Genomic DNA, 23,074 nt, shown 5'->3' with positions numbered 1-23,074 from the left:
CACACGTTGTCTCTGCAGAATGAAGTACTTTGTAACCCTGCCAAAACACTACCCTCACAAAGGCCAGCAAAGTTTCTGGAATATTTCATTTGAGAATATACTTAGAGAAGTGGGTTCTGTCCTGTTTCTTCAGAAAACCTTTTCTCTGCTTGTGTGTATAAAGAGCTTTCCTCAAGGGTCTGTAGAAATGGCAATTCCTCCACCTTGACCCAGGGGAAAACCTCTCCCTTCCCACTCCCAATCCCCCAAATGACAGAAGAGAGAAAGGAAAGCAAACACAAGTAGAAAAAAATCCCTTCTCCTTGGGGGTGGAGCAGAGGGAAAGATGGGAGGGGAGGGATGGGGGATGGGGGTGGCAAGAAGGGGGGAGGTAAGTTTCACTTGCAGGCTCCAAATGCCTCTGCCTTTCACTGGCCGACATTCCCAGAGCAGACCAAGAAGTGAACAATGGAAAGAACTAGGAAGGGAGAAGATTTGCACATTGTATTCAAGGGGCCATCTGGCTGGCTGGGGAACTAAGGTGTGGGAACCAGGGGGAGTTCCACTTCTAAACTCAAATTGCTCGGGGGCTGGTGGCTGGGGGGGGTGAGTGAGACCCCAGTTGGAGAACTGGGATGCAGACACATGGTCCTCTGACTAAGGGGTAAATGGGGGCAAAATAGAAGACCTGCAGAACCAAGCAGGAAAAGCCCCCGATTCACAGCCCCTGGAATCATGAAAAGAAGTCACCAGTACCTCTAAACACAAACACATAGAACAGATACCGTTTCTGTTCCCCGCCACTGAGCAATCACCTATTAATGAATGCATGATGAAGAGATAGCTGGGATCCTAATGGAAGAGAGGAGGAGGAGGACATTTGGAGGCAGGACTATTTTATCAAGTGACTTCTATGGCCCCCATACTATGCTTAGTACTGAGGTTATGAGGACAGAGAATGCAAAAATTCTCCTCCTTATGAGCCAACAGTCTATATTAACACTAACCTCACAAGTAGTGAGAGATAAGGTAGATTGGGACTAGGAAAAAAGCTTTACTCTGACCATTTATAGACAAAAACATGAAGATGACACATTTCCCCTCCCTTCCCCTCTTGTCAGTCTCTCTGTCACTGGCTCTATCTCTATTTCTGTCCCGCTGTTTTTATCTCTTTCTGACTTTCGGTCACTGTCTCCATCTCTGTTTCTATCTCTCTTTCTCTGCTCTGTCTTTCTATCCTGCCTGTCTCTGTCTCTGTCTCTCGTATCTCTCTGTCTCTCTCACCACACATCACACACACAAACCGTCATGAGCGCACACAGAGTATTACTGAAACCTGGCGTTCGACTTGAGCCAACATGCCCGCTCTTCAGGGCCCCGTGAGACCTGGCAGGCAATGGCATCCCCTTGCCATTCTAGTGAGAAGCAGGTGGATAGGAAAGAGATACAGGTGTGTGAGAGTTTTCAGGGATAGATGGGAGCTTCTCTCTCAGAAATGACTTCTGCCCTCAGCGTGGTAAGCTAAAAAAAGATGAATACTCTGCCCCAGTGAACTTGAAGAAAAGGAAACCCTTTCCCAAATGTGTAGTTTTCTTGGCTATTTCATAATCTGGGGTCAGTTCACCTCATCCATCACAACCTGAGAATCTTTTCCTCTTAAGTACCTAATCAACCTTCTCATTGCCCAGCACCAAAAACGGTCATTTTCTGTGATTAGGAATGACTACATCTTTCCATGACTCAGAGCAGTAACTTCTGACAGCATTCTAAACAGCTTAGCTCCCCAAAACCTTAGGAAAGCCATTCATTCCCAGGAAGCCTTTCTGATTCCTTCACAGCCTCTTCCCTGTCTCCCCTTCCTTTCTCACTTACATACCTTCCTCCCAGACTTTCCCCTCACAAGAACAGCTCTCTCCCTTGAAATTCTTATAATCCCATCTCAGAACTGGACAGAACCCTAAGAAATCATTTAGTTAATGTCTCTGACTTTATAGATAAGGAAATTAAGTCTCAAAAAGGGAGTAAATCGCTCCAAATGATAGTGGCAGAGTTAGGAAGCTTTTCTTTGGGTCAGTTATAGGTAACTTAAAAAACAAAACAAAGACAAAGCCCCAAGAAGAAGAAGGATTCATTAGCTAGTCTAGCATGGCCCTGATATTACCATCCTGGGAAGCCTGTGAGGCACTGAAAGTGTGCTATAGTGATTAGAATATCAGTTATGGAATAAGGAAGATGGGTTCAAATTTTGCAGTTTCCTCATCTATAAAATCAGAAGATTTAAGTAGAGGATTTTCTAGCTCCAAATCTATGATGTTATGATCCAAGAAGGCAACTAGGTGGTGCAATAGATAGAACTGCAGTCTGGAGTTAGGAAAACTGTGTTCAAATCCAGTCTCAGACACTTACTAGCTATATGATCCTGGGCAAGTCACTTAACTCTGTGTTAATCCCATGGAGACAGAAATGGCAAAATCATCCTTGCATGAAAACCCCAGGGATGGTACGTAACACAGGGTCATGCAGAATCAGGCTTACTAGCTGACTGAACAAATGATTTCATATAGATTGCATGGCAAAGTGTCCTGTTGACCCTCTGAGTCAAGCTGATCCTAAATGGGTACTTTTGCCCGAGCCAGGATCAGTCAGTCAATAGATTTATACTATGTATGTTCTATACCAGCACTTGCTAAATGCTGAGGATTCAGGGGAAAGGAAAAACTGTCTCTATCCTCGAGGAATTCACATCGCAATGAAGGAAGTTATATACCAGGTACATATAATACATAGATAGATCTCTGTCTCTGGGGTCGGAGATGGACTGGAGGTCCAGACAGACAGTATATGGAAAGCAATCTAAAATGAGAAGGCACCAGCTTCTTGTAGGCTCAGGAAAAGCCTCTGGCAGAAGGGTTTGAGATGAATCCCAGAGAAAGTCGGGGAAAATAAGAGGTGAAAGGAAGGGGGTGAGACATTTCCAGCAGGCAAGGGGCACAGCTTGTGCAAACAGAAATGGACTGTAATGCACAAAGAACATCAAGTCAGTCAAGATGGTTGGAATTTGGCTGCCAGGGCAGGGGATAAAGTATAGAAAGGCTAGAGACTCAAGAAAGATCTGGATTGTGAAGAGATTTAAATGGCAGAGGATTTTCTATCCGATCCTGGAGGTAACAGAGAGCCACCGGAGTTTATTTTATCAGAAGCAATACTTAGATCTTTTCAGGAATATGCTGGTCAGTGTTTAACAATGGGCTCTCTGAAAAGGAAGGGCACACTTCAAGATTTAATCCACATTATTCTTGTTTCCTCGAACTTTTTTTTTTTTTTTTTTAAGTCAAAGCAATCAACCAAACAATAAAATGATCTCTGATGTGAACCATTTCCAGTTTTCTAAGGTGTAAATGCCCTTGATGAAATTTAACAATCGACTCCAGAACTGACTCCAGCATCCTCTGGATCTGTGCTTTAGAAAAGAAACAATACTTTAGCAGATACATGGAAGCTGAATCAGTGGAATGAATATGCTGATGTAGAATTAAGGATGACACCAGAGTTAAGAGCCTGGGTGACTAGGGGGAAAGCTGTGCCCTGGAGGATAATAGGGAAATTTGGAAGAGAGATATATTGGGGTTAAAGATAATGTGTTCTCCTTTGAATGTGTCGGGATGTTTGGGTCATCTAGACCGAGTCAGAAAGACATTTGGTAATGACAACTAGAACTCAGGAGAGACTAGGGCTACTCATAAAGATCTGGGAATCATAATTGAACCCATGGGGGCTGATGAGATCACCAAATGGCAATGAGGACTCTTACTATAGACTCCAGAACTTGTTTTTTTGTAGTATACTGATAACTATATTTTAATATAATCTGTCTCCCATGAATGTTTTTGTTTTAAATCATTATTCTCCAAGAGGTCCAAATAAGTTTTATCAGAATGCCAAAGGGGCCAGAATGCGCACGCCAGGAAGCAAAAGAAGAAAACCCAGAAATGATCCAGGGGGATCCTCATGGTTAGTGGGTATAAAATGGGTGAAGGATCCACCAAAGGAGGAAAGGGTAGGAGTATGGATGGGGGGTTGATAGACCAATGTAGAAACTCAACCTTTGGCACCCATCCAGTGGCGAGGAGATTGAGAAGATCTAAGTTCCAGATCCAATTCTGACACTAACAAGCTGTGAGATCTGAGAGGAATCATTTCACTTCTTTGTGGCTTAGTTTCATTATCCACCATCTGATACCTCTTCCCTACCAGGGAATAGGATTGCCAGAGGGGAGGGGGAAGGGAAGGGAATTAGGGAAGATGCTGTGCTTGAAACTTTCTTTACTTAAATTAGTGATTAATGCTCATGGCAAGTCAAGATTACATTTAAATATATCAATATCCATCAATACTGACATAACTTCGCAAACCCAGAGAACCATCTAACCTTGGAATTAAAACAGGATTATGGTATCGGGAATATAGCAGGACCTTCAATTCCAAGAGCCCTCAGCTCACTGAATCTTGAAGAAATGGAGTCTGATATATTATCAAATGTGGTCAATGTGCTAATTGCTTTGTTGAATGTAGGGGGGAAAACAACTTTAGTAATAATCTTTAGAATGGCTATCTAGGTAATGGCTAAAGTAGGAAAAAAGGTTTATTATTTTTATTTTTTTTTATTTTTTTTTCCAATTACATGTAAAGACAATTTTAAACATTCATTCTTTATAAAATTTTGAGTTCTAAATTTTCTCCCTCCCTCCCTAAGATGATAAGCAATTTGATATAGATTAGATATATGTATATATGTACATATATATACATGTAATCATTTAAACCCTTTCCCCATATTAGCCATATTTCTAAAGCATAGTTCTGACTACACCATTTCTTTGCTCAAGGTGCTTCAAAGACTCCATAATACCACTAGGCTAAAATATAGACAGATTCTTCAGCCTGTATTTAAAGCTTTCCAGACTAATTTCACATCACTCCCCTATGGTATTCCCCAAAGTGGCTTATGTGCTATTCCCTGTATCTTACATTCCATACCCAACCCACCTCTGTTCCTTTTCTTGGAAAAGCAAGAATTTTTTTTTTCTTGAAAATAGATGTGATATAAAAACAAAAGGCATTAACAAACCTTGAAAAGCAGCCTCAGAATAACAATAAACAAACAAATGAATGTCTTGTACTTTGGACTAAAATGAATCCTCTGTGATTTTAGCCCTTCACGACAGGTCACTCATTCCAAAATAGAATGCCTGATCCCAGAAGGATAGCCAAGGGAGTAACAGAAAGAAGAATATTCTCTACCTGTTCAAACCCCTGAGAGAGAGAGAGCTGAATAGCTGAGACACAGTTTAATATATGCACTGAATAATTACTGGCCTGGTCTTTTACTGAGACAGGTTTTGGTAGCCCATGGAGCAGTGGGTTGTGGGAGAGGGAGTTTATGGAACCTTTTCAGAAAGACATCCAGGTGAGAAATATACCTACATCATTATCATGAAGTAGAGCAATTAATGGAATGAGGAAGCCCTCGAAGCTAACTGGCTTTTGAGGCTTCTAGAAGAAAATTGCTGGAGAATTATTTTTCAAAAAAGTATAACAGAAAGAAAGATTTAGCTACATGACTATTGGGATGCACCCCCATGATCTTTCCTGCTGCCAAGTGAATCTATGTCTTGTGTGGAAGAAGGTGGACATGAAAAGACTGTGCTGTAGCAATCTCAAGATAAGCTCAGAGCTATATCCTGGACCAGAAAGGGTTAACCAAGACAAAATTGGGGCCAGCTACCCTCTTCAACCCTATAGCACAGCTCAATTTCTCACACTGTTATGTGTTTGAGAAAGCTAAACATCTTGAAGGTATTACCATTTATAGAAAAGTATGTATGTGGTTATCTATATATAAACACCTGGGATTTATATCATAAAATCTTGGACTTGTTTGGGGGAGGGGTAGTTAGATTCCAGAAGTAATTCCGTCCCTTCTCTCTATTTCAGACACCGGGGAACCAAATAAAGAAGAAAACTTTATCCTATCTTAAAGTTCCCTTTATTTTCTTTGTTTCTGGGCATCTCCACTCCAATATCTCATGTTATCATCAGTAAAATGAGAGACTTAGACTAGATGCACTCGTAGCCAAAAAAATCTAATTCTTTTTTTCTGACACCGAAAGCTCATTTCCTTTTGCATTACCCTCAATACAGTCACCCCCTGTAGCCTAATTTGGTCTTCAGAAATTGGAAAGCCATGATTCTATTCCACCACCTCCCTCTCCACCCAAGGCAAGACTCAGTGACTCTGATAAGGTCTTAATGACGGAAGGGCAGTGATGACCTGAAACTTATTATACCAACATAGCCTCTTCTGAGATTTATAGGGTACAGTGGCTCACTCAGTTCTCTCCCACCAGTACTTTTTCAGTCTCACTTCGAATGGAGGTGATCTGAGGCAAAAAGAAACTGAGGTTGGAGGAAAAGACAGTTGTGGGAACTGTGATGTCATCAGTGAAGAGAATTCCAGATATAGAAACTACCTCCACTAAAGCAGGTCAGCAACTTGCATGCAATTCATGGAATTGTAACTCTAGAACTGGAAGGGACATCGTGGGGGTATTTAGTCCAACCTCCCCATTTTATAGATGATGAAACTGAGACCCAGGGAAATAAAGTAATTTATCCAAGGTCACAGAGGTAATTAGCATTAAAGATGGGATTTGAACCCAGATCTTCTGACTCCAGGCCCAGTGAACTTTCTATTAATTCTATCATACTACCTTCAAAATATAGTCTTAAAGACTATACACATATATATCTAGTCTATATATATATGTATATGTGACTATAAGACTCTATATGTGTATATATATTTTCTACATATTATATATGACTATAAAATTATACACATAAATGTGTGTGTCTAAATATGTATATATATATATATATATACATATATATATATATAAAACTCTAAGGTTTACTCAGAGATTAAGTCCATAGTTAAATAGTTAGATGTCAGAGGAGGAGGCTGAATCCAGGATTTCAATCAACATTCCCCTGTAAAGTCCTGGATTCAACCTCTTCTTCTGACATTTAGCTATATAACTATGAACTTTATGTGTGATTATATGATTAGGTAAGAAAAAAGGATTAAAGAAGATAGTATTCTTCCTGTCTCCTTTCTGCTGACTCTTGTTTCCACCCTTGCTTAGGAGCCTATTATTAATGTCACTGTGTGAGTTGGACAAGGTGAGGTCAGATGCATCTTTCAGCTTTCAGAGTTTTTGTTCCTTCTCTGTTGTGCTCTATTAGAATGAATGGATCTCCAAAGACCTGATGATTCCAGAGAATTCAAGGTCACTAGCTTGCCTCCAAAGGTCAAGGGGTGAGGAGAGGGGAGAGGGAAATACACAGGACAAAAATAAAGAGAAAGAGAGACAAAGACAAATAGAAAGAGGGGGAGACAGACTGAGACAGAGAGACAGAGACAGAGAGAGACAGAGAGACAGAGACAGAGAGAGAGAGAGACAGAGAGAGACAGAGACAGAGAGACAGAAACAGAGACAGAGACAGAGAGAGAGACAGAAAGAGAGAGAATCTTCACTTACTTGCAGCTTGGATTCGGGCTTTTCGGCTAACCACCAACCCAAATCGATTTTGGGCCACACAGTCATAATCTCCTTCGTCCGAAGGACCAGTTCCCCGCTCTGGCCGGAAGTTGGGGAGGAGGAGTGAGCCATTGGCCAGCACAAGGGCATGGCTACTCTCTGGAAGTTCCACTCCGTTCTTCCTCCAGGTGACCCGAACGGGTGGTGTACCTTCTGCTCGGCAGCCCAGTACCACTGACTGCTCAGGTACAACAATCTCATCACTTGGTTCCACAGTGAATGCCAACTCCGTGGAGCGACCTAGGTCTGGACCAATACCAGGAAGAGAGGAAACAAATCTCAGTGTCAGGAGTTCATGGAGTTACTTTATAGGGTCATATAAATGCATGCAAATCCTCTTCAGAAAGCAGATGGCTTAGATAATCCCAGTTTCAGTCTCCTCATTTAGCTCCTCATGTATAACCATCACAAATTCATGCCTCAAAACTGATATGGTATATGGCCCCCAAAAGGCCTGCATGTCTTTTTGAGCAGCATAGTGCCTAGAACATAGTAGGTGCTTGACAAATGCTAGTTGATTAATTGATCCTGTCCATCATGTTGGCTTTGAGTTCCTGCAACTCAGCTGGATAGTTTGGGGTCTTTCTCCTTCGAGAAATCTCTAAGGAAGATGATACAAGCATCTTTAGGGGATTTAAAACATTTTCCCCAATCTCGAACCCTATACAAAACCTGTCTTTCTGTGACAGCTCCCTTTCAGCAACTATAGGAGGGAGAAACTTTACATCTCCAATGTACACCGTAGGCATTTAATAAATACTTGCCAAATGAATAAACTTAACTGTTTCAAGTCTCAGTTTCCTCATCTATCAAATGGCATAATACCTAACACCTAAGTTTATCTGTTATGTACAGTTACATGTATCATTGAGGTAACAAATGGGTGGCAATAATAAGAATAGTTTAAAGCGGTAATAACACAAAATTAAGGCTTAATAATTATTTCTTTTCTTTCTTCACCCAGAAAATCATCTAAACTCAGAACAGATCTGAGCCTAGACCTGAAATCAGTTAATGCTCAAGGCTAAAAAAAGACAGATCTCAGGGAAAAGTGGAGGAAAACTGCTTAGAATTCTTGCTTAGCTTTTTTTCTGTTTTCCTTTTTTTTTTTTTTTTTTTTTTTTTTTTTTTTTTTTTTTTTTGTTTTTTTTTTTTTTTTTTTTTTTTTTTTTTTTTTTTTTTTTTTTTTTTTTTTTTTACTAGAAATGGGATTTCACTAGGGTAGGAAGAAAATGCCCAACCTCTACCAAAGCAAATCTTCACCTTCTCTTCAATTTATCATCTCAGAGATTGCTTGGGGGCATTGAAAGATTAAATGACTTGCCTGGAGTCATAGAATCAGTAAATGTCAAAATCCAGGCTTGAACTCTGGGTTTTTCTGACTCAGAAACCAGCTCTCTATTCTTTTATTCCCTGCTGCTCCTTTTATTACTATTACTAGTATTATTATTACTGTCATAGAATCACGACAAGTTAGATGTGTAGAGATTTGAGAGATAAATTTTATTAATTTTGCTCAGTCATAATTACTGCTAAAGCCCCCCCCCCAATAATACTAGTTAGCATTTATATCAAGCTTTAAGATTTGCAAAGTACTTTACAACTATCCCTTTATCCTTATGACTTCGGCAAGTAGGTGCTATTATTATCTCCCATTTCACAGATGAGGAAATTGAGGCAGTCAGAAGTTAAATGATTTGCCCATGTCCACAGTACCTGCCTAAGGGGGAATTTGAACTCAGGTCTTTCTGAGCCCAGATCCAGGCTTCTATCCTTCGGGCCACCTGGGATCTTGGGTATTCTTTGCCCTTTCAGGCATCCAAGGGGGAAGGATACAGGGACCCACTTCAATACCAGGAGAGATCAGATACGTAGGTTTGATTTCAGCATAACTTTGTGACCTTGAGTCCTTGGTCCCCCCAATTAATATATGCTGTGCTAACGTGAGCAGCAGGGAAACAAAAATGATAGTCTCCTTTTTCTCCCTCCTACCCTAGGTCAGCCCAAATCCATTTTTTTTAAAGGGGAAAAGTCCTTTGAAACTGCTCTCTCCTGCCAAGAGGCTCCATGTGTTAGGTTCAGAGTATGTGAGTTTGAATTAGGATGATACCTTTTTCTGTATCATGGAGAATCTACCCTTTGGAAACTCAGTTTTCTTAAATACAAAGTCAGGAGGTTGAACTAGAAGGCTTTAGTTCCCTCAAGTGGAGAAGGAAGGAGGAAGTGGGGAGGGAGAAGGGAAGAAGGGAGAAAGGAGGTGTAGGAGGAGGTGAGGTGTGAGAGGCAAAGCTTGTTTTCATCCTAGACCACTGAAACCAATTTCTCCAATGCCTTCACATTGGAAGCCTGCTTGGCTTATTACCCAATTAATGGGACTCAGCACTATAAACAGTTCAACTTTACTTGTGAGGGTAAGAGAGTAAGGTTTCTCCTCTGACCCCCAAGAAGCCATACAAAAGGAGCCTGAGACTCAGAGCCAAACCCACCTCCAGCTCACTCCCTTTGTGACCTCACCGAGACCAGTTCCCTCCCTCTGGCACTGTCTGACTGAGACTGATAGCTGACTGCTGACCCGGGGGGCAACGGGGGAGGAAGCTTGCGGCTTAGAGAGCAGGCTAATCAGCATCTGGGTAAAACACAGCCCCAGAGGAGTCAAGGGGATTTTGCTTCCCTAGAGTGTGGCATCCATCTAAGCGCCTGAGTTACTTTAGTAACTGAGCAAACGACATTCAACTCCTTCAATAATTGTGCATCGAAAAATTCCTTAAAACGGGACACAGCCGCCTATTTTCAATCCCTATTTAACCTTCCCTAACCTCTGTCCAACAGCACCTCTGTGGAGAGGAAGTTTCTTCAGTGATTTTAGGAGAGGGAGGGTTGTAAACTGTTAAGAGATAATAGGAGAATAAGGAGAAAAGGGGGAAAAATGCAGGTTCAAACATTAGGACTGGGGAAGGCCGATGAAGCTGGAAGGATGGGACAGAGAACTGGTCCATTCTGGTCAGCCAAAGGGAGAATATTGACATAACCCCGCGCTGCCAAGTGCAGGCAAGCCCGACCCAGTCCCCGAGTGCTTGTGTGGAGGCATCCAGGATGTAAGAGCGGTTTTTCTGTGTGTATGAACTTCGGCGCTCTTTTGAATGGGTGGAAAAGTAAAAGTGCTTGCCCGTACTCTTGGTAGGATGTTTCTCTCATCGGAAACATCTCTTCCTGAGACCCTCGAATACCAGATTTTGGGTTTATTTGTCTTCGAACAAATGCCGCATCTCGATTGCAGGCTGAGTCCTACACTGAGACTCCTCTTCTGACAGACACATCCCTTAACCCCTCGCGCGGAATCTTCTCTTCTCAAATCCCTCTCAGCTGCCTCACACTAGTTGCTTAGTTCTACTACCGTATCCCCTTACTTAGGGACCCGTCCCTTTCTGACTTCCTTCAGTTTTCCCATTTCAATACTGTTTTAAGCCCTCTAACTCCCGGCTGAGTTTTCTCTCCCTCTCCCTTCTGGGCTAGCTGTCTTTGCTCACTCCAGGATCGGAGTTCTCTGGGATTGCTCTCTCTCTTTCGTCCTTCTATCTGGGTTAGGCTACCTCTTAGACTCTGCCTCCTTCACCTGTATCTCCCTTTACTCGGGCTCCATCCACTCTCGGAATCTACTGCATCCCCGCTCCATCTCCTTTCACCCGGGGTCTGTTCTCTCCTGGGATTCATCCTCCCTCCATCTCCCTTCGTTCCGGCCTCCACCCCCTCCCGGGCTCTATCAATCTCCCTTCATTCCAGATTTCATTCCCGCTCCATTTCCCTACTCTCTGGACTCCAATTCTTCCCGTGGCCCATCTTTGCTCCATCTCCCTTCACTCCGAGCTCCATTTTCTCTCCCAGGGGCTATCCCGCTCCAGCCCCTTTCGCTCCGGGCTCTATCACCTCCGGGAGACTATCCCAGCTCCATTTCCCTTCGCTCCGAGCTCCATCACTTCTCGGAGTCCATCCCAGCTTCAGCTCCCTTCGCTCCGGGCTCTGTCCCCTCCCGAGGTCCCATCCCCTCTCCATCTCTTCACTTCGGGCTGCTTCTCCTCTGGGACCCCTCCCCATCTAGTTTCGGTCCCGGGTCCGCGGTCCGTTCGGCCCCGCCTCCCCTTGCCCCTGCCCTTGCCCGGCCCCTGCCCCGACACTCACCGCTTCCGAGAACAAGCTGCAGCAGCAGCAGCCGAAGGAGCAGCAGCCAGAAGCGGGGGCGCAGGAGCGCGGGGCGCGGCGAAGCCATGGGGTGCTTTGCTCTTCTCCGCTCCGCTCCCCTTCCGGACCCGTTAGTGTCCTCACAAGGCCGCTCGGGGACAGCGCCGGGGCCGAGATCGGGGCCCGGGCCGCGGCCGAGCCCGGGCAGCTGGAGGCTGGGGCCGCATGCCGCTGCCTAGGAGCGTTGGGGCTGCGGGGTACTCGGCGCTTGCGCCATCTTGCACATAGAGGAGCGATCTGTCAGCATCTCGCTCCGAGCGCTCCGAGCACACGCTCCCCACCCGCCGCTGGCCCGCTCTCTCCTCCCACTGCCTCCACTCCCTCCCCTATTCCCTCCCCCTTTCCCCTCTAGCCACCCGGTCCCCTCCCCCTCCCCCCCACCTCCCTCTCTCCAGAGGCCCAGTCTGGGGAACAAAAGACCCAACCAGCGCTTCATTCGGCCGGACATCCCCGGCGGCTTCCCTGCCTCCCCCCCTCCCGCCCTCCTTCCACTCTTTGAACTGAGGCCGGCGGGGCCCTGGAACTCCCTAAGCTCCGGCAGTCCCGGAGAGGCAGGGAGCTCTCGACCTCTCCCTCCCTCTGCGGGAAGATTTTGGAGACGAGTTACCTAGAAAGACCAAGGGATAGGGGAGGACTCTCAGGCTTGACTTCCAAAATAACGGAGAGGGGAGAAGAGTGTGTGTGTGTGTGTGTGTGTGTGTGTGTGTACACATAGAAAGGCTGGAAGAAGAGAGCAAAGATTCGGGGATGCCCTGTTTTGAAATTGCCCAATCCCCTTGTGGTTCACTACTCAATGGAAGAAGGAGAACCAAAGTCTCTAGGCTTAGGTATACATGTGTAGAGAAGATAGAGAACGATTTTGTTATTAGTCGTGTCCGACTTTTCCTGACCCCGTGGACCATGCGTCCAAATTTTCGAGGCGAAGATACTGGAATGGTTTAACATTTCCTTCTGCAGTGGATTAAGGCAACAGGGTTAAGTGACTTGCCCAGGATTACACAGCTAGTAATTGTCTGGGGCAGAATTAGAACTCAGGTTTTCCTGACTCCAGGCCTGACGCTCTTTATAGACTGAGCCACTTAAGGGTCTGCTAGATGATAGATGGATTAAAAAGAAAAAGAAAAAAAGGAAAGGAGGAAGGAAGAAAGAAAGAAAAGAAATGAAAGAAAAAAGATAAGATTATATATGTAGAAAAGAGGTTTATCTGTGTGGAGAAAGAGAAAGGGAGGGAAGGAAACAGGGAGAGATTAGAGGGAGAGAAATGGGGGAGAGAGAGACAGAGACAGAGAGAAACACAGAGACAGACACACATATATACACACAGCACACAGACGCAGTGAAGAAATCCTTGAATAAAACAGCACAAAGTTTTTGGTGACTTCTTGGGATTCCTAGTCCTCCAAAAATTGATTAGGTCCTTCAAGTGTGAGATTTCTTGGGTTACTTTGTCACCCTGGGATAATCAATAATTCCAGATTAACTATTATTTGGATAAGGGAGCTAATGAAAGTCACTTTATCTCTCTACATCAGTTTTCTCATCTGTAAAATTAGGATGAAAAGCAGTTAGTTATTTAGTGGATAGTGGATAGAGGGCCTGCTTAGAGTAAGGGAGAAGAGATTTCAAAGTCCTACTTCTGACACAATACTGTGTGATGCTGATCAAGTCATTTAACCTCATAGTGATTCAGAAAGCTTTCTGAGAATACAAATTATGGATGAATTGGCAATCTGTTTGGAGGAGGGAGAGTTTATACCAGGAACTCCCTACAATGATGAAATCACAGGGATAGATCACCATATTCACTCCCTTTCATCAAAATGAGGCTATTTCTTCCAGACTATTTTTAAAGTGTTTTTTTTTTTCTTTTTATTGAGACTATTAGGGTTAAGTGACTTGCCCAGGGTCACATAGCTAGGAAGTGGTTTTTTTTTTTTAATAGTAAAAATGAAATGTTTAAACACAATGAAAATCTTACAGTGACAGAAATTTAGGAAAGACTATTCCCATGTTTTCTAATTGGAAAACTTTAAAAGACAACATGTAACACATTGCTAATAATAAAATATAGGACCCAGGTGAGGATATTTTTATCCATAGGAGCATCTATGCCACATAAATTCATATAGAACATTGTTTAGGTTAATTTATCATGTTCATGAATTCTGAATACTATAATTCTTAGTGACTCGGTCATAGACTCATCAAATGTTGAGAACTTTAAGAGAACATCTAGTCCAATCTTCTTCTTTTACAAATGGGAGAACTGAAGTCGAGAGTGATAGTGATATGTCCAGGGTCACACGCTTTCTTATTTAGTGGTAAAGCCATAATTGAAGCCCCTGTCCTCTGACTTCAAAATTCAGTGCTCATTCACTCACATATTGATTCACTTACCGTTTATTGAATATTTATTATGCCGAAGACACCGTGCTGGCATCACAGATTAAAGACAAAAACCAAATATTCCTGCCTTCAAAAAGCTTCCATTCTTCAAGAGGGACAATAACACTGGATCATTGATTTAGAAAGATGTAAAAGAATTTAGAGTAGTGATCGAATCCAAGGTGTTCATTTTAAATATGGGGAAAATGAGGTCCATGTGTATAGGTAAGGCAATAAAAATATATTTTAAGTAAATATAAAATAATTTGGAGGGGGAGAGACACTACTAGGGAGGTGAATCAGGAATGATCCCACAAAGGAGGTGCCAATTGAGCTAAATCTTAATGGAAGTTAGGAATTCCAAGAGCCAAAGGTAGTAAGAGTGCATTCTGGGAATACATGGGGAACAGCCCAGTTTGGCTGTAAGGCAGAATATGAGGATGGAAAGACAGGTTGAAGCCAGATTGTGACAGGCTTTAAATGCCAAACATTTGTATTGTTTATATTTTATCCACTGCAACACTTTCACTAAAAGCTGTCTGTGACTATGCCTTCAATCTTTGTCTGGAATCAGGCAATCTTTTCACTGAAGAGAGGAGAGAATCTCACATTTAGCTTGGGATATTAGGATTTATGTGTTTGGGGGGGGGAAGGGATGAAAACAGACTGGCCCTTTTTCTCTTTGTCATTCACAAATTGTTCAATTCTATTTTCATCTACTTGACTGGGAGGCCACGTGGCAAGAAAGAAAGAGTATCAAGTCTGATTCTAGCTCCAGCTCTTGCTAGGTTATTTAGCGAATGTTTATTCCTTTCTCTGGGCTTCAAGTTCCTGAATCTGTGAAAAGGATTGACTGAACAAGACAGTTTAGAAGGTTTCTTTCAATTTTTCTTTTCTAAATCTTGGTTCTGGTACTAAGACACTTGGGTGCCAGTGATTACAACATAATCAAATTGCCTCTAAGAGAATATGAGGTTAAAACTACATGAATTCGATGGAAATGAGATCTCCACAACTTTGGGAATTCTAAGATCTTCCACAAATTGATTGGGTTAGGGGAGAGAAGAAGGTATTAAGAGTATAAAGAAAGCCCACTTACCTGTGTAAAGCACTCATTTCTCAATTTCTAAAGGTCCGGTGAAAGGATGTCAATCTAGTTACTACCCTATGTTGATCATAAAGAGAACATGGCATCAGTGGAACTATTGAAATCAGTAAGACTAGAGTTTAAATCCTGGGCAAGCCATTTATACTCTCTTGGCCTCAGTTTCTTTATCTGAAAAGGGTGGCTAGGTGCTACAGTGGGTGGTGACTTGGAATGAAGAAGACCATCATCCGAATATTGGAGGGGAAGTGGGAAAACTGGGACACTGATGCATTGTTGGTGGAACTGTGAACGGATGCAGTCATTCTGGAGAGCAATCTGGAACTGTGCTCAAAAAGTTATCAAACTGTGCATATACCCTTTGATCCAGCAGTGCTACCACTGGGCTTATACCCCAAAGAGATCATAAAGAAGTGAAAGGGACCCGTATGTGCAAGAATGTTTGTGGCATCCCTCTTTGTAGTGGCTAGAAACTGGAAACTGAGTGGATGCCCATCAATTGGAGAATGGCTGAATAAACTATAATATATGAATGTTATGGAATATTATTGTTCTGTAAGAAATGACCAACAGGATGATTTCAGAAAGGTCTGGAGAGACTTACAGGAACTGATGCTGAGTGAAATGAGCAGAACCAGGAGATCATTTTATATGGTAACAAGACTATATGATGATCAATTCGGATAGAAGTGGCTATCTTCGACAAAGAGAAAATCTAATTCAGTTCCAATTAATCAATGATGGACAGAATCAGCTACACCCAGAGAAGGAACACTGGGAAATGAGTGTGAACTGTTTGCATTTTTGTTTTTCTTCCCAGGTTATTTTTACCTTTTGAATCCAATTCTTCTTGTACAACAAGAGAACTGTACGGATCTGTACACATATATTGTACCTAGGATATATTTTAACATGTTTAACATGTATGAGACTGCCTGACATCTAGGGGATGGGATAGAGGGAGGGAAGGGAAAAATCAGAACAGAAATGAGTGCAAGGGACCATGTTGTAAAAATTACCCATGCACATGTTCTGTCAATAAAAAGCTATATGTGTGTGTCTGTATGTGTATGTGTGTGTGTGTGTGTGTGTGTGTGTGTGTGTGTAAAGAAGACCATCATCATGTTCAAATCCTGTCCCAGACTAAATAGTAGCCATGTGACTCTGGGCAAGTCACTTCACCCTGTTTATCTCAGTTTCCTCATTTATAAAATGGAGAAGAGAATGGCAAACCATTCCAATATCTTTGCCAAGAAAATCCCAAATGGGATCACAAAGAGTGAAACGCAAACAAAAATGACCCAACAATAATCAGAAAATGAGAATAATAATAGCATTAACATCACAGAGTTGTTGTCAGGATCAAAGGAGATAACATATATGTAAATGTTACAGTTTATTATTATTATGATGATTACCCCGCCCCCCCCCTCCCCCAAGCATCTACTAGCTGTGTGATCCAGGCAAGTTTGTTTAATTATGTGGAGTTTCAGTTTCATCATCTTTAAAATGGAAAGAATCATAACACCTACCTCACAGGGTTCTTCAGAGGATCAATGAAATGTTTATAAAATGTTTTATAAATCCTAAAGTGTTATTTAAATGTGAATGTTTATTATTGTTGAAGAGACTCACTGAGACGTTAACTGTTGGATGAAGGGAAAAGGGAAGAAACTTCTCTGGCTGAAGGGATTAATTTCCCTATAGGAGTTCAATAGTCTTCCTACTTCAAGCCCTCCTTACTTCTTCAGGACCTAGGAGAGGCAGTGATGGCTTCATAAATTGCTGCTGCTAGTTTCCAAAGCCATGGTCACAAAGTGTTAAACCCTCTGAATTTATAAAAGTCTTGAAGGATATTCAAGTGTGCTCACTCTCTTCCTCTATAATATCCTTCCAGCCTTCCTTCCCTTTCCCTTCTCCATTACTTGAAGATCTGACCAACCAAATCTGGGCTTAGAATTTATACTGACCAGTCTCTCCTTTTCCCATTCCCATTGGCATGAGGGATCTAACACTGCTGAGGAAGCATATAGCATGTTCATAGAGTCAGAGATGATAGAGGTTTAGGGGCTTTATTCAGATCCCCAGCGTGCTACTGAGTGTTTTCTTCTATTCCCATGGATACACTCCTAAATGCACACAGAGAGAGTCACTCTAACATGTAGATTCTATGTCCTATAAAGTTTTGTTATCTAATTTCACCTACCCCTTCCTGTGGCTTGGCAATTCTCTGATTCTTCTCATGTTGACTCTCATCTTCTCCTTAGCATCTCTTCTAAACCTCCTCATTTCTCAGATTTCCTATACATACTCCCCCATTCTCTCATCAAAAGATTTTACTTCCTACCTTATGAAGAAAAAAGGCCATTTATTTTCCCTTTAATACCTCCAAACTGATCTTCTTCACCCCTCCCTTCTCTCCTCCTCCTCTTCAGTAATCACCTTATCAATATCAGAATGTCCTCCACTTGTCCTATTAGTTCCATCCCCTCCTGTCCCCATCAGAGACTCCGTTCCCTCTCACTATTCTCAGTCTATCATTATTCATAAGCTTCTTCCTCACCACCTACAAATACGCCCATGTCCTCCTTATCCTGAAAAAGATTTCCTTCCACTATTCTCAAACTATTGTGACATGTTTTCTCCTTTTAGTTGCCAAATTGATAGAAATGAGTATCTCCATTTATTGTTTTGATATCTCCATTTATTGTTTTGATTTCCTCCTACTCATTTTTCTATCCATTCCTTGAAATCTGGCTTCCTATACCTCTACTTGACTGAAACTCCTCTTCTTCAATGCTATCCATAATTTCATAATGGTTACATTGAATGATCTTCAATCTTTATCCTTTTTGACTTTGCTGAAACTTTTGCCCTCTCTCTCCCTACGTTATTCTTTCTTCCCATTGGATTTTGATGGAACTCTTCTTTCTTGCTTTCCTTTCTGCCCATCTGACCAATCATTCTTAGTCTCCTTTGCTGGACTATTGCTGTCCTCCCATCAACTGAATGTAGATGGAAGTTTCTGTCCTGTGACCTCTGAATTCTCTCTTGCTTATAAATTTTCATGGGTTGGTGAACTCAGCAACTTCCATGGATTCAAGTATTTTTTCTTTGTAGAAATTCTTTGTAGATTATTTCCAAATTATGTATCTACTCTTTATTGCTCTCCTGAATTTCCATCCCATATTATCAACAGTCTTTTCAATTTCTCTATCTCAGTGTTCTATTGATATCTCAGGCTACACATGTACTAAACAGAAGTTATATTTTCCCCTAAATCCATCCCTTTTCAAATTTCCCCAAATTTCTCCTGACAGTATCACAACTGTTCTGGTTACCCAGGTTAAAAATTGTGAAGTCATCTTCAAGCCTTCCTCCCTTAACCAATCAGTTGCCAAGTCTAGTTTCTATTTCCATACTATCTAGGATTGAGTCTCTCCAACCACAGTCTCTTAATTCAGTCTTTCCTCACTTCTAATTAGACTGTAGTCTCCTAATTCTTCTCCCATCTCCAATTCTTTATCCACATAAGTGCCAAATTGATATTCTAAAAACATAGTTCATATCAACCACCCACTTAAAAATCTTCAAATATCCTTGTGAACTCTAAGATAGCATACGAAATCTTCAGAGAGGTGATGTTGGTGTATCATGACATTTTAAATCACAATTTGCTTCCATCATCTTTCAAGTCAAATCAAGAAGCATTTATTAAACACTTACTGTGTATTGAGCTTCCTCTCCCAAAGGCAGTCTTCTTTATCAGGGAAGTTAAATTCTCTTCATACACTATCCATTCAAGTCAAAATGACTTACTAAATGTCCCTTTTCTCAGCTCCCACTTCCATGATTTTGCATATGTTCGTTCCTGTCTGGAATGCACTCCTTACTTACCTCTCACTTACACTCACCCAGACGCTGTAGCTACCTTTAAAACACAGTTTAGATAGCACCATGCACAAACTCTTTTTGATCTCCCCCTGACGATTATTTTCACTCTTTCCTTCTGGAATTATTTTTGTATAGATTTTGTATTTTCTGACTTGTGTACATGTTTCAGCATTATCACCTTTCTAGAACATAAATTCTTGAAAGCCGGGACTGTTTCATTTTTGAATTGGTCTGCCCAAGGCTTGTTGTTCAATTGTATCTTATTCTTTGGGACCCCTTTTGGGATTTTCTTGGCAAAGATACAGGAGTGGTATTTTCTTCTCCAGCTCATTTTCCAGATGAGGAAACTGAGGCAAACAGGGTTAAATGACTTTGTGACCAGGGTCACAAAGACGTGTTTAAAGTTGGATTTGGACTCAGATCTTCCTGACTCCAGACCCAGCATTTTATGCCAGCTAGCTGCTCCTACTCCTGCATTTAGGAGATGCTAAATAAATGTTCTAGAGTTTTGTGCATGTAAGCATATGTGTTGGGACTGGTACTCTAACTAGATGAACCTAGATTCATAACCTCCAGAATGCAGTAATTACATATATATGTTTCTGGAGTAGGTATATAAATTTCATAAGGTTTATGTTATAGTGATGGAAATCTGATATCATAGAAATAGGTGCGTTATAGGCTTTACATTCCCAAGGGCCTTGTTCAGTGCTGTGCAGATGGAGGACTAAAGATAACAAAGTGATGGCGTCCAGATCATTTTGAAGATTTCTTTGGAGAAAGTTCTGGGCTTATGCCCCAATTGATAAATGATTGAAAGAGATGATCTGCGCCCAAAGGGCTATAAATTCATGCATAGCTTTTGACCTAACAATATCACTATTAGGTATGAATATCAAAAGAGATGGGGGGGATGACCTATATATACAAAAAATAATCATAGCATCTCTTTTCTCAGGGCAAAAAAAAAATTGGAAAATGAAGGAATGCCTGTCAATTGGGGAATTGCTTAGTAAACTGTGGATCTGTATTTCTGATGGAATATTATTGTTCTGTGGGAAAAAATGAGCAGAATGTTATGAGAGAAAAAAACACCTGGAAAGTCCTCCATGAAATGAATGGCATACAAAGTAATAGCAATGTTCTGAGATGACCAGCTGTAAGTGACTTTGCTATTTTCAGTAGTACAATCATCCATGACTACTCTGAAAAATCCTATCCATACCAAGAGAAGAAACTGATTGGATCTGAATACAGACTGAAGCCTCTTGCTCTCTCTCTTTCTCTCTCTCTTTTTATTTAACTTAATTTTTCTTCAGAGTTTTTATTTTCATTAGGATGAGAAATCTGTTTGTTTTTTTCCCCCACAACTTGACTTTTATGGAACTGTTTTGCATAACTTTACATGTGTTTTCTTAATTATGGATGGGGATCAGGGAGACTACCTAAAACTCAAAAAATTTAAAAACAAATGTAAAAAAAAGTTTTGAATATAACTGGTGAAAAATATTAAACAAATAAAAAAAATTCTGGACTTGTAAAGTAAGAGAGAATTTGATTCCCTGTAGAACAATAGAAAGAACACTAGATTTGAAATCATGAAATCTGATTTCGAATACTTTTGCTCTGACACTAATTTGATGTTCACTACTATTTTAGCATACCCAATACCAGGCAGAGTAATACTTAATAAATACATTTTGATTGACTGACATTCTGAGTCTCAGTTTTCTCATCTATAGGAGGAGGGAGTTGATTTTCATGACTTCTATGGTTCGTTTTGATTACATGATCTAGGACTACATACAACCATTTCTTATGTTTAACATGATTGTATATGTATAACCTATATCAGACTGCTTGCTGACTTGGGGAGGAGAGGGTAAAGAGGAGAGAGAAAAATTTAGAGCTCAAAATCTTACAAAAATCAATGTTGAAAACTATCTTTACATGCACTTGGAAAAAATAAAATACTATTAAATATATGCCCTGCACCCCCTTTCTTATGTTCCTTGGGAAGAAAAGCTATTTTTTTTTTTTTTACCTCTGTAAGTACTATTGTAAGTGATTCACTCCACTTAAGTGGCCACTGCCCTACTTCAAGCCCCTTTAATCTTTTGCCTGCATTGAAATAGCCTCCTAATTGCTTTCCCTTTGGTGTCTCTCTTCTTCAATGTATTCCCTACATATATATCAAATTATTATTCCTAAAGTGCAGATCTGACCAAGTCCTTTCTCCTCCATGACTACCTCCTCCTCCTCCTCCTCCTCCTTTTCCCTCCACCTCCTTCTTCTTCTCTTCCTCCCTTTCCTCCTCTTTTTTCTTCTTTTTGCTGGAGGCAATTAGAGTTAAGAGATAACCCTAGCTAGGAAGTGTTAAGTGTCTGAAGCTGGATTTGGACTCAGATCCTCCTGACTCCAGGGCCAGTGCTCAATCCCCTGGGACAAAATATAAAATTCTCTGTTAGGACTTTCAAACTCTTATACAATCTAGTTCCATCCTCTCTTTCCAGGCTGATTTCATTTAATCCACCCCCCTACATTCCAGCCAAGTTGGCTTACTTGAAGCTCTCTGTACATCATTCATTTCTAAGGAAGCTAGATGGTAAGCTATGTGATAGAACCTTGTGTCTAGAGAGAAGAAGACCTACGTTCAAATATAGTCTCAGGCACCTACTAGCTTTCTGATTTTGGGGTCACCTCTGTTTGCCTCGTCTGTAAATAGGGATAATAACACCACCTACCTCCCAGGGTTTTTGTGAGGATCACTGAAGATAATAATTGTAAAGCACTTAGCCCAGTGCCTAGCACATAGTAAATGCTATAAAAATGCCAGCTCCTATTAATCTTAATTCTTATTTCTCAGTCTGAAAGTCTACCTCTTTTATTCTGCTTCCTGGTTCAAGGAACAATTCAAGTATCACTTCCTTTTAGGAACTTTTCCCGATTCTTCTAGGTATTGGTGCGGGACTCCTGCCGTACCCTGAAATTACAAAATTTAGATACTTTTTTTTTTTTACTTTTTTGTGAAAAAGTTGTCCATTTATGTACCCCCTCCCCCGAGTGTGAACTCTTTGAAGACAGGAATATTTGCTTTCCCCATCTTTATGCGCCCAGTGCTTAGAACAGTTGAATTGAACTGAACTGGGCTCCTGAGGTGAACACAGAATTTTTTGGAAAATAGTTTATTAATTCATATGAAGGGATACATGGTCACGGCCATCTTGGCATCTTAACGCTAAAGAATATCTGTGAGGAGAGGTGAGAAGCTGCTAAGGAACAAAAGGAATAATTAAATAATACAACATGAGCTAATACAGATAAATAGTAGGGCAGGTGCTGATTACACTTGTCATGCATCATAGGAAGGAAATCTTAAAGCAAAATCATTTTTTAAAAAAGCAGCATCAGTGAAAAGTGATAAAAGAGTGGAGACTCTACCCTGTAATGTACCAACAATCTCTTTCCCAGTTACTACTTTTAAGAGACAAATCCACCACCTCCAAGATTACTTGCAGAGCAAAATAGCATCTGGGATGCTGGAGAGGATTGGGCCCACTTTCTTATCAAGTATGAGTTATAGGCAGAGACCAGATTTATTACTTATTTGCTTTTGAGAAACAATTTTCCATCCCAACCTAATGGGTTATAAATTGTCTCATTTGCAGCTACTTAATTTAAACCAGAATTTCACTGCCTGTTAAACAAGGACATGAAAAATGAGGACACAGCGTGCCATGCTAGAAGCGTACAGCCAGGCCTGAGCTGCCGCCATAAACATCAGGGCAAAAACATTAAAAACAAAATAAAGCAA

The 23,074-nt window shown here is 41.3% G+C and overlaps 1 protein-coding gene across 1 annotated transcript in view; it reads right to left on the bottom strand.

Annotated features, from left to right (window-relative positions):
* The window catches only part of IGDCC3 (immunoglobulin superfamily DCC subclass member 3), a 70,574-nt gene extending 58,397 nt beyond the window's left edge, over positions 1-12,177 (bottom strand). Inside the window, exons 1-2 of the mRNA XM_012543297.3 lie at positions 11,817-12,177; positions 7,581-7,886 (exon numbers count right to left, since the gene is read on the bottom strand). Of these exons, the coding sequence (XP_012398751.1) occupies positions 7,581-7,886; positions 11,817-11,904 (394 nt within the window). The 5' untranslated portion in view covers positions 11,905-12,177. The remainder of the gene's footprint in view (positions 1-7,580; positions 7,887-11,816) is intronic.
* Positions 12,178-23,074: the final 10,897 nt, after the last annotated feature.

This window comes from Sarcophilus harrisii, chromosome 2, assembly GCF_902635505.1.
Source record: "Sarcophilus harrisii chromosome 2, mSarHar1.11, whole genome shotgun sequence".
NCBI lineage: Eukaryota > Metazoa > Chordata > Mammalia > Dasyuromorphia > Dasyuridae > Sarcophilus > Sarcophilus harrisii.
The sequence above is the reverse complement of the archived record's forward strand: the minus strand, read 5'-3'. Positions and strand labels throughout refer to the sequence as shown.